Below are 12,755 nucleotides of genomic sequence, written 5' to 3' on the forward strand. Positions count from 1 at the left end.
CCAATCATCATGGCTCTGGAAATATCTAGCAAGACTCCTTGATCATCCATTCCCCTAATAGAACCATCAAGACCCTGACTCTGAGATCCCCTTACCCCATCCCCAAGAGAAGAAAAGATTTGACTAGCAATGTTACCCCTCTCAGATGATAGAACTGTGGAATCTTGGATAATAGTGTCACTGACATGATCCATTGTTTCAGAGACACCCTCGGCCTCCTAATTCTCAACAGTGCCTTGATCCTTAAAGAGATTACACAACTGAAAATCATACTCCTCTTGATCACCTCCATCGCCTTCTGAACCAGAGACAAACTCAGAGCTCGTCTCAGACCCATACATTTCCAAAGCTTACAGCACTTCGTTAGGCTCAAAACATCTATCATCAACTATGAGACTCACCAAATCAGCATTGTTCACATCCTCTATCCTTTCATCAACCCACTCTTCCATATTCCCCTCTGTTTTTTGCAGATCCTCGATAGATCCATTCACGAAATTGGCTAATCCTAGCTAAATCTCGTCCCTCGTTAGTCGAAACTGATTAGTCCTCGAAGAATTCATCTCGCGATCCATATCCACAGCCTCTCGTACCCCAGATGACTGCCGATGCTGAGCCTCCTCCTCCCTAATGGATCGTCTCTCCTCTAGAAGCAAATCGGGTCGATCAGCATCCCAGATCCTCTCTTCCGAACCATGATCCCCTTTCAGTTGATCCACTGGGCATAATTGCAGCTTCTTAGGTCATATGTTTTGGCACTTTAGGACAACTTACAACATATAAATGTTAATCATTTGCAACTATTGAGAGAAGTGATATCACCCTGGCTTCAAACTAACGTAACTTTGATTATTAGATAATATGTTGAGATTTTAAAAAAATCAACACTGTAGATTATCGATTTGAAATTCGCGGACGCTTGACAGACTGAACAGTACTATTCAGTCCACAAGAATCTGCTCCATTTTACTTTTTTAATTTATATATTTTTTCAGATATTAACAAGTTAATAATTAGATTACGACATCATATCTCTCCTTAAACTCAAACATGAGATCCCACACCCTCTCAACACCACTTGAACTCCTGCCTGGGTCTGGAATTGACCCTATTTACTACACAATTGAGGTGTTTGATAAAAATTATTTTAAATTAAAAATTGATAATCAAAAAACAGAAACTAAAAATATTCTCTTAGCTTCTGGAAAATTAATTTTTTTAACTTATTTAAGTTATTTCTATCTAATAAATTATAAGCAAAAATTGTACCAAATAATCTATCTCAAACTTTTAAATTAAAATAAATTATAAACTGCTTGTAAAACCACTGCCAAACACCCCTGTGACCCTACTTTACCACTACACAAAACCATTAATATGACTACACCTACCAATTTTTTTAATAGCCAAAGCAATTGAATTTTTTACCCTAGTTGTACACATCATAATTCAGATACATCAATGATTGTTTTCCCCCTACTTAACTAAAGAACAGAAAAAAGATGACATAAAAAGAAAAGGTCACTGATATCTTTGACCAACACTAATTATTTTCCATGATTCAAGCCTGTAACCTGCAATAGTAAGTATTGAGTGTGTTACCTGCAAACTATTAATTCTTTTTCTCGGTGAACAAATCATCAATGAGACCATTATCCCAAACTCCACAGAAAATGAAATCCCATCTCCTGCTATGGCTTCTTCTGATCCTTGCTCTTGGAATAGTTGGTGAAGCCTGCAACCCCAATGACCTCAAGGCTCTAACGGATTTCAAGGCCGGAATTCGCCTCGACACCTCCGGCCGCCTTGCGAAGTGGCTTGGCCGAAGCTGCTGCAACTGGGAAGGCATTTCCTGCGACAACACAACTGGGAGAGTGACAGAAATTAACCTCCCGGGGTTGATTACCCGCAATGACGCTCCTCTGCAGATTATCATGGAAGGCCGGCTTTCGCCTTCCATAACCCACCTCACCTCTCTTCAAGTCATTGATCTTAGTGGGCTCATCAGGCTAATCGGAAACATCCCAACATCGATCGGTTTTCACTTGCCAGAGCTCCGAAAGCTCTGGCTCTTCGGCAACAATCTCACTGGTCCATTGCCAGAAAGCATTGGAAAGCTGTCAAAACTTGAAGAACTGTTTCTGAATCAGAACAGATTTTCTGGGTATCTCCCTCTAAGTCTTGGAAGTCTTAAATGTCTTACAAGACTCCATCTACATTCCAATCGATTTTCAGGTTCAATACCGGATTCTATAACAAACCTCACAAATCTGGTGAGTTTGAATCTTCAAGAAAATTGTCTTTCTGGTCATATACCGGTGAGGATTGGTGATTTGCAGGCTTTGGAAGAGCTTGATTTTTCGAGCAATTTCTTGAACGGGAAAATCCCAGTTTCAGTAACCAACTTAACTGCCATTTCAATTATCTACTTGAACACCAACAATCTTGCGGGGGATATCCCATTTCCTGCAAGCTCTGATCAAATGCCATCCCTTGGATTTCTCAGTCTGCACGACAACCATCTCACCGGAACGATACCAGAAACCTTTGGGTACCTAACCTCCCTCCAAAGAGTCTCTCTCTCTAACAACAGGCTTGAAGGGACTCTGCCTTCGAGTTTGGGTAATTTGTCATCATTGTCGGAGATGTATTTGAGTGACAACCAGTTATCTGGTCAAATACCAAGATCAATAGGTCAGCTCTCACAGCTTCTGGTTTTGAGTATCTCTCATAACATGATTCAATCACCATTGTCTAGCGAGATATCTTCACTTCAAAATCTTCAAATACTTGATCTATCATTCAACCAGTTAAACCTTTCATCCATACCCGAGTGGCTTGTGGGATTGCAGTCCCTCGACGGGATTCACTTAGCTGGATGTGGGATCCAAGGGGAAATCCCAGAATTATTGGGATCGACTCATAGTTCGTTATTGGAACTGGACTTGTCGGCTAACCAACTTATGGGAACAATACCTGAATGGCTAGGGAGCCTTACACAGCTCTACTTGCTGAACCTCTCAAGGAATTCGCTGGTTTCGAATATCCCTATTACTATTACAGACATTCAAAGCTTGGGCGTGCTCGACCTACACTCAAATAAGCTAAGAGGACCAATAAATCAAGTCTTTGAAGGTTGGTCATTAACATATGTAGATCTTTCAGATAATACATTCTCGGATGGTATTGAACAGATTGGGAAAGGAACACAACATGAGATTCGGTATCTAAATTTATCACATAACAATCTCAAAGGTAGGTTACCAAGCTCTGTAGGGCAGTTGGAAGGGTTGCAGAGTTTGGATTTGAGTTGCAATGAGATAGGTTCCGACTTACCGGATTCTATGGCAACTCTAAGCTCCTTAGAGAGGCTTAAGTTGCAGAAAAATCGATTTACCGGTGAGATACCTAACGGGTTTTTGAAGTTGAAAAGGCTGACAGAATTGGATTTGTCGGATAATCTTCTGGTGGGAGAAATTCCATCTGGGAAGCCTCTAAGTGATTTTCCTAATAGCTCATACACCGGAAACAGAGGCCTATGTGGAAAACCTCTTATTCCCTGCAAGGCTTGAACTCCAAATATCTTAATCAATTATAAATTGTTAATTATTCAAGAAAAAACATATCTCTCCAGAGTATCTAAGGTGTGTTCTATATAGAAGCAGGCAAGCCAAGCCACATTCACACTAGTATATGTACTAAAGCACCTTAGTGAACATTATGGCATTCAAAAATGGTAGTATTCAAGAACATGCTTTCTCTTCCTGTCTAAGTGGGTGTTTGGAAAGTGAATGTTTTTGTAGATTTTTTTAGTTGTAGGATATTATGAATTTTTTTTGTGTTTGGAAAGATAGTTGAATTTTTTTGTGGTTGGATGTAATGTTTGTGAGAGAAAAAGTGAAATGATTATAGAATTTGATGTAATATTTTGTTTGGATTTGTTTTTTTTTTTTTTGTTTTATAACCAATTTGTCTTATAGTGAAAAAAAAAAACCAAAAAATAAACTTCCCAAACAGCGCCTAAGACTTGTACCATTTGTTAGATGTGTTTTATACAGATATAAACATATACCATCAGTAATTGGAGGCGAAGCAAAAGTTAAGAACGAGAAAATAAGATGTCACAAATGCATTTATAAAAATTAGCCTTTTATTAGATATTAACTTCAATCCTTACAGTGTTCGTTGACTTTATTCAAAGGGACACTAACTCAATCCCAGTTGCTGATAATTCACATAATCAATTCCATTTAACCGTACACAACATAGGATCTGCTCCGGCAACTCTTCAGCTTTGTTCCCCTGATTTACAGTGCAGACAAAATTTATTGTTAGTAATGCTTGCAAAACCCTACCTGATGTCGAAAAAGAAGAAGAAGAATGAGAGGTTAAACTTACCTGAATTGTGAGGCCAAAATCCAAGATGCAGAGCTTTAGTCTATCTAGGAACGCTTCGAACCCTTTCCTAGAGATGTAACTGAATCTATGCATATCCAAATCAATCTCTAAATAATTTTCTCCCTGTAGAAAATTCGTAGTGTCACTGAGAATGAAAGCATGCTGAAAAAGCAATGTTTTTATAGTTTTCTAGAATTCTTGATTTTCACAATACAACACAGCATCAGGTTGAGTGTCAACTACCAAATACACAATACCATGACTTCTGAGTGACACAAATTTTCAGTTAAAGTGCCCGGATATGCACAATGTTAGATGATGTACTTTGTTTATCTTACGATTTTGTTAAACTGAATACAATTTTTAGAATTTTTTTAAGATTTTCCAACTTTGAGGTCCCACTGTCAGCAGATTAAAGGCTAATTTTTGTAATCTAACAGACTAAACCCAAAAATCCATGCAAAATAAATGTATATTAAATATGCTGATGACGTGAAACCGTAACAAATAAGATGGGACCATATCTGGATGAAAGAGTGATGAACACAGAACTGTGAGCATATATCATAACAACATCGATGCAAATTTCACATTATCTCAAACAAACTTAAGTCTAGTTTATCATAAAACATCAAATACCATCATTTTGAACTGAAATGTACAAAAGTAAAAGGTTGTATAAAACTAACATGATGAATTGGATTTTTCATATTTAGGATTTTTTTCTGAACTTACCAAGAAGAATTCATGTTGAGGACGTGAAAGAACAGGTTTTTCATTATAAGCGTGCATAAGCTTCCTCTCCGCTGCACTTAAATGAAGGTCTTCCACATTTACTACACGACCCAATATTTTCAACCTTTCCCGGAAGGGTACAATTGCATCTACAGGAAAACCTTTGACTTTTTCTACTTCATCATCAATTATCCTCTGTTCCAGAAGGAAGAAAATGGACATTACCTCATTAGTTATGGCGGTTCAGGGCATATAAATAACAGAAAACCAAAAAAATGACCTTCCAGTCTAGACAACAGAAAAGACAAAGAATCATATATATGTCAGATTGAAAGATCATCATTACAGAAATGCAGTGTGCTAGTCGTTAGCATCACATTATAGAAATGAACCATTTACAACAACAATGTTCCAAAGAATCCACAAGATGTTCTTCATTGGCAACACCAGATTTTCCAATTATAATAATAATCTGTAACAATTGTACATCACAAAAACACTGAAACGAAAATATATAACATTTCATCTTACTCTGATGTGTTCTTGAAAATTGGATGAAAGTTCCTTAGAGTAACTTTCCGAAAGCTTAAAGTACAAAACGATACTAATCCCTTCCCCATCAGTTTCACTCTGGAAAAGAGAAGGAGAATAAAGTGGAATCTGTAGGACCAAAAGAAATATATCAGTATCAAGAGATGGGAGGAGAATAGCAACAATAGTAGGGGACAATTCTGCCCAGGGGGAAAAAAGAAAAAGACTCAAGTCTCAGAGAAATGAACTGTTTGAAATTCAAAGTTCCTATTCAAGCCACACAGTTAGAAACACGGACTAGAGACTAACACTTGTGACAATAGTAGAAATACAGTGAAGAAGGGATTCACTAAATTGGAAGGCAGCATCATTCATAGACAATGTAAGGAAAAGTCAACTGGAGATGGTTTGTCAACAAAAAGTCTTGGACAAGGAAGAAGCTGGAGACGTGCAACGGGTAAGAATGTGAACAGAAAAGTCTAGTCAAGTCAGTTCAGTAATGACTAAATATTTGTGCTTCTTGGAATAAACAGAGTTTTGCAATATTGATATCTCCAAGCACATGAAAACTGCTTTAAATCCTTAACCACAGCACAAAAATAAACATTGAGTGCACGTAATCAAAAATAAAAGGTGGACATGCCTGAGCATTTATAACAAGGATGGGTGGAAGTATTCCAGAAGAATTAATAACAGGAAGTTCCACAAACCGAGCGATATGATCAATTTTCTGGGGAGACAAGAATACATCAACTCCAAATGGATAATATGCGGCATAATTAGGAGCAAAATCCTTCTTTTTATCCCTGCCATAAAGCAAAAAAGAGTTTCCATATGAAATGCACTTAGATATCACAGACAAGTCACCAATGTGAATTATAAATTACAGAGCTCTGCATGCCTTTATTCATATATACATATGTATTTTGTGCATATATGTGTGTATTTGCTTTCATATGTATCTATATGAAAGAAGATGTTCTATGAATGTATAAGTATGAACCAACTTAGTACTGTTTTTGTACCTAAAATAGTTCTCGCCCCGAACTTTGAATGTATTTGGTTCAATATGTGACCAAGAATCAAACATCTTCTTGTCTACTGGGCAAAATGGTACTTGAGAACCAGCTATCGGTCTTTGCAGAAGCATCTTCGAAGAAACTGCAAAAAAAATTAATTAAGTAAAATTCATACACGCTGCTACCTTCTTAGGATCGAAATAGCATACAATTCATAACAAAATGCCATTACAATGGACAATTAACAAATATGTATATGTCCAATTCAAAATTTTAATTAGGAGATTTGGAACTGAGAGCACTAGCAATAATAATCTTGAGAATGATAGTAAAATAACTATTCGCATACTATATGTATTTATATGTTGTTCTCCAAGTTATCAAAACTACAAGAAGACAACAGTAATAGTACTCACGTAAAGCAGCACTAGGATGTCCTTCCCTCCATTTGAAGGAAAGTTTTAAGGTACCCTTTTTCTTTGCACTTGGTGGACTACAGGTCAATGACCTTCTCTTGTCAATTGATGGAACAGTAGAAGCAAGACAAGGAAGACAGTTGTTTGGAAGAATTCCACAATTATCCAACAGTCCCTCCCTGCCAGCACCTTCATCCGTTGAGGACACCTCATCCCGGAACACAGGTTGCCTTTCTTCATTTAGAGGTTCTACAGATTTTGGTTTGCCATTAACATCATCCGAATGTGTTGAATTTTTAGCAACTTCTTTGACAGAGTTGTGTGCAGAATTTCCTGTTGACGAGTCCCCTGGCCTCTGAAGCTGATCAGCAGAAGAGGCATTGACAGTAGAGTCTCCATGATTAGCTTCTCTAAGAGAATCAATACTTGATACTGATGCAGCTTCAAGACCACTCAGAGATAGAACATCTGCAGATAGAAAATGTACCCCATAATTAGCTAGAAACATTATTGATTAATCAAAAACAGAACAAGAAACAAAATTCAAATCTCATTGAAAAACAATAACTTCAGATATTATACCATCCTGCACACTCTGGAAATCCTCATCACAGTCAGACTCAAGTACCACAACAGAATCAAACCATGCCTCCTCATTACTCCCTGCAACTGCCATTACATTGCAATAAAAATGAGGTAAGAACAACTGCAAAAGATAACAAAAACTTCACATGGAATCAAGCAGCTATAGTAGCAGTTATACATAGTTTCGAGATGAGGCAATGTCTAAGCAATACAAACTTACCAAAATCAAAATATATAAACCAATTCAAAGCTTCCAAAGCTCCAACTATATGAAGATATTGTAATAAAAATGTAGTGCATATAAAAGAATGATATAACATTTGGCATAGAAAAATTCTACAATTTGACGAGGACTACCTTAACACTTTCTGTTATACATGATTTCCACATAAAAATAATTTCTTGAAACCGGTTAGGCTTGTTCAAGCTAAAAGACTTGTAAGGCATTCCCCCATGGATACAAGGAAGAAATCCAAGGAATCAACTAAAATATTGATCTGAGGCTCACCCCAACAAGACATGCACCTAAGCTGTGTGTATGATTAAGCCACTCACATTAGAACTTAATTCCTCAAACCACTGGCTTGCACACATAAATTCAACCACCCTGTAGAGCTCCCCACTTCTCAAGTCTTCTTTTTTTTTTTTTGTCATTCACATTAAGGATGCATTATGCAAAACCCAAATGACCAAGATGAGAAACATCCACCGTTGCTCATATTGAAACATACGAGACTCGTAATACTAACCCGAGTACAACTCTTTTCTTTGGCTCAAGGAGTAAGCTCAATGACCCTCCAAAACCCCTGAATCTCAAATACATTATACTTTTTAGTCCATAATGAACATTTAAAAAAAAAAAAAAAAGTTACCCACATCACTTTTAAGATCAGACCCCTAGACTCAACTTGTCTCCCAGAAAGCTAAGAATCTGGCTCAAAGAGGTCAACCCCAGCAACTAGACAGACACTGTAAGGCAATTCTTAAAATTTCTTCAAGGTCAATGCATGAGGTATTCATTTACAAGATCCACGTTTTGTAAATAAGTAACTAGGCCAGATTACAATGCTGATGATATATAAACCGCATCCATGTCTAAGCCATTGTTCTCTCTTCAGGCCTTCATAGAAAAACCCTCCCTCCCCCCCATCCATATCTAAAATTGCACAATTTCATCTCAACAGAGCTAACATAACAGCTTTGCAATAACAAACTTGTCACAAAAAAAATAAATAAATAAAATTATTTATAATAATAATGCAGCTAGCTACAAATCCAAATATAATCAATTTTCAAAGCAAATTCTATATCAAAACCCCTAATTATACATGTTAATTGAGAGAGAGAGACAGAGAGAGAGAACCATGAAAAGTGGGATTGTGGTAGGAGCGATCAAGAGGAGAGGGCTTATCGACCCGGCCAGGCGATCCATGAGAGAAGCGAGACGAAACTCTTGGCTGAATTGATTTTTTTCTCTTCCGACACCACTTCTTCTTCGACGAACTTAATCGAACCCTTACGCAACCTTCGGGCGACGACACGCAAGCTCCCATAGCTCTCTAGAGAGAGAGAATGTCACTCGTTCTCGCTCTAGAGAGAGAGAGATATAGAGAGAGGTAGATAAAAACAAAAAATTCACAAATCTACCACAACTATCTCAATCAGAAATCGCATTGATCATGAGAATCACAATATGCAGAGAGAAGAGAACATCAATCACCGGTGGAGGTTGTTTTGTGTCTCTATCTATAAATAATGTATGTAATTTTTCAGAGCTAAGAAAGAAGAAGAAGAAGAAGACGAAGAAGAAGAACGAGAAGAAATTGAAAATTTTAAATTGTGAACAGAGAGAGATTGGAAAGCGCTTACAGTGACGGCAGTTGGGTGCGTGTGTATGTATGGCAGATGGATCTAATCTAAGCTAAATAGTGGGAGGGACCTGATCCTTGGTGTTTGATCGACACGTGCCTGAATTATGGGTAACCCGAACGTGCGGGGGAGTGATTTTCACACGCCGATCGCTTTTCCTGTCCTTTTGAAACCGAGAGTTGGTTTGGGATGTGGATTCACTTTAATTATTTTAGTTTTAAGTTAAAAGTTTTTTTTTGAGATAAATTTTTTAAATTTTTGTGAACGAAAAAATATAATAATTATAAGTTAAATGGGATATTTTATCTTATTAAATTAAAAAAATTTATTTTATTTATTTATTTATTTTTGACTAAAATAATAATAATAATAAAAAAAAAACCGGACTTAATAAAGCCTTCCTCCTTTTTGTTAGATGGTTGGTACTAATTTAATTTATTAAAAAATAAAATTAAATATTATATTTAAATTATAATTATTTTCATTTTTTTACAAAATTATAAAAAAATAAAAAAAATTTCAAACGAAAATTTTTAACTAGGTTAAATAGTCAGAAATTTTAAAAATAGACTAATGAAATAAAAAAAAATTAAATTTCAACATCTTATAATAGTAAAAAAAATGATTTAAAAAGTTATAAAGTCAAAAAAATTATACAAAAAAGTCAAAAAATTCATTTCCTCTTTACTTTTTACACCTTTTTTCATAAACAATAAAAAAATTATCCCAAACATAAGTAATTTTTTTCATCTCATATTTTAACCAATAGACTAAAAAATTATTAAAATAGTCTATTCTAAAATCAATCATTTTATTTGGAATGAATTTTTCACTTTTTACCAACAAAAAAACAAATGCAAAGGGTAGAGAAAATAAATTTTTTTATATATATAAATTGTTAATTTTTTAATTTTTTTAGTAATTTTTTATCTTTTAAACTAAAGAGTGGAATTGTTAAACGAGACCTAAATTATTATGTAATGTGCAACTCGCTATAGCAATTATATATTGTCAATCTATAAGAGAGTTTTACAAATATAATAAAATTTTATATCATCAAATAAGACTATTAATTCACAATAGTTAAAAAGTTAACAAAGTCAAACAATATACGAAACTCATTAGCCTACAAATAATATCAAACTTCTTTCCATATAAGTTGTGGGTTTTACATCATCAGAGAAAGTACTAACCTCGTTTGGGAATAAGTTTTTTTAGTAATTTTTTTAACTTTTTGATTAAAATATAATGTAATGTTTGGGATGATTTTTTGATTTTTTACAAAAAGATGTACAAAAAGTAGAGAAAAAATTAAATTTTTGACTTTTTGGTATGAGTTGTTAGCTTTTTGATTTTTTTAGTAACTTTTTAACTTTTTTACTAACTCACAATAGTTAGAAGTAAGGCTTGTTTGGGAAGATGAGTTGGGGCTAAAATAGCCATATAAGATAAAATAGACTATTTTAGCCCAATAAGACAAAACATTAGATCTAACCTATAATCATTACATTCTTTTTCTCACAAAAAAATTTAAAAAATTAAAAAGCCTTTTTCAAACGAGACTTTTTAGCCACGGGCTAAAATAGCTAAAAAATCAACCCACTTCCCAAACGAACCCAAAATAAAACAATATACCAAAGTTACCAAGTCTAAGCCTATAAAGATATCAAACTTTTTTTCATATGAGTTTAGACCTCACACCAAAAAGAAAAATACAATTACCAAACCAAATGCCCTCATTATGTCAATTTTAATGAACAATTTTATTTCATGAGACATTTTGGTAGAAAATAATTTTAATAAAAAAAATCAAAAATGTCATTCCATCTTCAATGACCAACATTTTACCAATTTGGATCATAATTTGATATTAGCTAGTGGAAATTTTAGTAATAACTAAATAAAGGGTTAAAATGTCTAAATAAATTTATTTTTTAAAATTATAGTTACAAGAGGGTTCACTTGATAAAGGGTTAGACTGTCGTAAATTTAAATATTAATTTGGAAGAACTTGGAGGGATCATAAAGTTTATTATGGGTCTCATTTTAATGATTTAAATTTTTTTATTTTATAAGACTCATCGTCTATATCATTAATGAGAAAAATTAGATCAATAAATTGTAACATTTTTATTTTATTATGTTTGTCTAAAAAAAAATTTTTGATGGTTTAATTTTAAAAATATTTTTGTTGTTTATTTTTTCAGAGACAAAAAAAAAATGATAATCGGATTGATATCAAAATAAAAACCGTAATAAGGCCAAGTTTGACATACACAAAATAATCTATCTTTTTATCTTTTTTCTATCACATCACCTCTATATTTTTCTGTACATCTTTTTGTAAAAAGACAAAAAGTGCACTTATTTAGGTCATTCCAAACAACCCCTAAACTTCACGAATTCTGTAAATTCACAAATTCAAATGTTTGAATTTGAGAAAAATTCAAACAATTGATAAAATAAAAATGTTAAAGATTTCAAAATTTCTACTAAAGATTTTATCAACAGCGCTGCTTTAGACCCCCAGTGACGTGGCGCGTTGCCATTCATTGAAACAAAAAAAAAAATTATTTTTTTTTTGAGCCAATCACAGGCCTACACACACGACCCCCCCCCCCCAGTGACCCCCACTGGAGGTCTTAGGCATTTTTCTTTTATCAAACACTCACATGACTGTGAATTGCACGGGATCATTTGGTAAATTTTGAATAAAAAAAAAAATTAACATTGCTCTGATTGGCAAGTTGAGTGTAGACTAAAATAATTAATAAAAATGAAATAAGTTAAAATAATTAATCAGATAAAATATTATATTTAAATTTGGGGTATTTTTTTTAAGGTCCTTGATATTATGATTTTATATTATAAAGGACATCAACTATTTTCATGATGTCTAAGGTCCCTCAACATCAATCCAGAGAAATTTCAGTCCAGAGAAAATTCGATCAGAGAAAATTCGACCAGAGAAAATTCAATCCAGAGAAAATTCAATCTAGAGAAATTCTCTTCCTCTCTTCAGTGCAATATTTTCATCTTAGACACGATTAAACCTGTGAAAACTCAATGAAACCTGTGAACTCAACGTTCTGACCTTTTATGTTTTGTGTACTGCAACAAGAAAGGATAGTTATATTTATAGATTGGCGGTGTCAGTAGCATTTACAACTATTAATTCACGGATGAATGAAGAAGAAATTAA

General features: G+C 34.4%; 2 protein-coding genes across 3 annotated transcripts; one reads left to right on the forward strand and one right to left on the reverse strand.

Annotated features, from left to right (window-relative positions):
- Positions 1 to 469: 469 nt before the first annotated feature.
- Positions 470 to 3,924, forward strand: LOC114286703 (uncharacterized). The gene has a single exon (XM_028229908.2). The coding sequence runs from the start codon at positions 1,644 to 1,646 to the stop codon at positions 3,570 to 3,572; it is 1,929 nt and encodes a 642-aa protein (XP_028085709.1). The 5' UTR covers positions 470 to 1,643; the 3' UTR covers positions 3,573 to 3,924.
- A 208-nt stretch (positions 3,925 to 4,132) lies between these two features.
- On the reverse strand, positions 4,133 to 9,602 carry LOC114286704 (uncharacterized). Of its 2 annotated transcripts, XM_028229909.2 has the most exons (9): positions 9,048 to 9,602; positions 7,682 to 7,768; positions 7,100 to 7,567; positions 6,690 to 6,825; positions 6,308 to 6,470; positions 5,665 to 5,793; positions 5,134 to 5,328; positions 4,399 to 4,521; positions 4,133 to 4,302 (listed from the first exon to the last, which is right to left on the reverse strand). In XM_028229909.2, the coding sequence occupies exons 1-9, from the start codon at positions 9,235 to 9,237 to the stop codon at positions 4,207 to 4,209; spliced, it is 1,587 nt and encodes a 528-aa protein (XP_028085710.2). In that variant the 5' UTR covers positions 9,238 to 9,602; the 3' UTR covers positions 4,133 to 4,206. The 2 variants fall into 2 exon arrangements, with proteins under 2 accessions (XP_028085710.2, XP_028085712.2); XM_028229911.2 differs by lacking the exon at positions 5,665 to 5,793 and having other exon boundaries at positions 9,048 to 9,582.
- Positions 9,603 to 12,755: the final 3,153 nt, after the last annotated feature.

This window comes from Camellia sinensis, chromosome 5 (genome assembly GCF_055761805.1).
Source record: "Camellia sinensis isolate YWXY chromosome 5, ASM5576180v1, whole genome shotgun sequence".
In the NCBI taxonomy this organism is placed as follows: domain Eukaryota; kingdom Viridiplantae; phylum Streptophyta; class Magnoliopsida; order Ericales; family Theaceae; genus Camellia; species Camellia sinensis.

Excerpts from the sequence above, each read along its gene's own strand:
- LOC114286703 (XM_028229908.2), top strand. The coding sequence starts at position 1,644 with ATGAGACCATTATCCCAAACTCCACAGAAAATGAAATCCCATCTCCTG.
- LOC114286704 (XM_028229909.2), bottom strand. The coding sequence starts at position 9,237 with ATGGGAGCTTGCGTGTCGTCGCCCGAAGGTTGCGTAAGGGTTCGATTA. Across the intron at positions 7,568-7,681 it reads TTTCCAGAGTGTGCAGGATG|ATGTTCTATCTCTGAGTGGT; the intron begins GTATAATATCTG and ends TTCTATCTGCAG. Across the intron at positions 4,522-5,133 it reads CTCAACATGAATTCTTCTTG|GGAGAAAATTATTTAGAGAT; the intron begins GTAAGTTCAGAA and ends AATTTTCTACAG.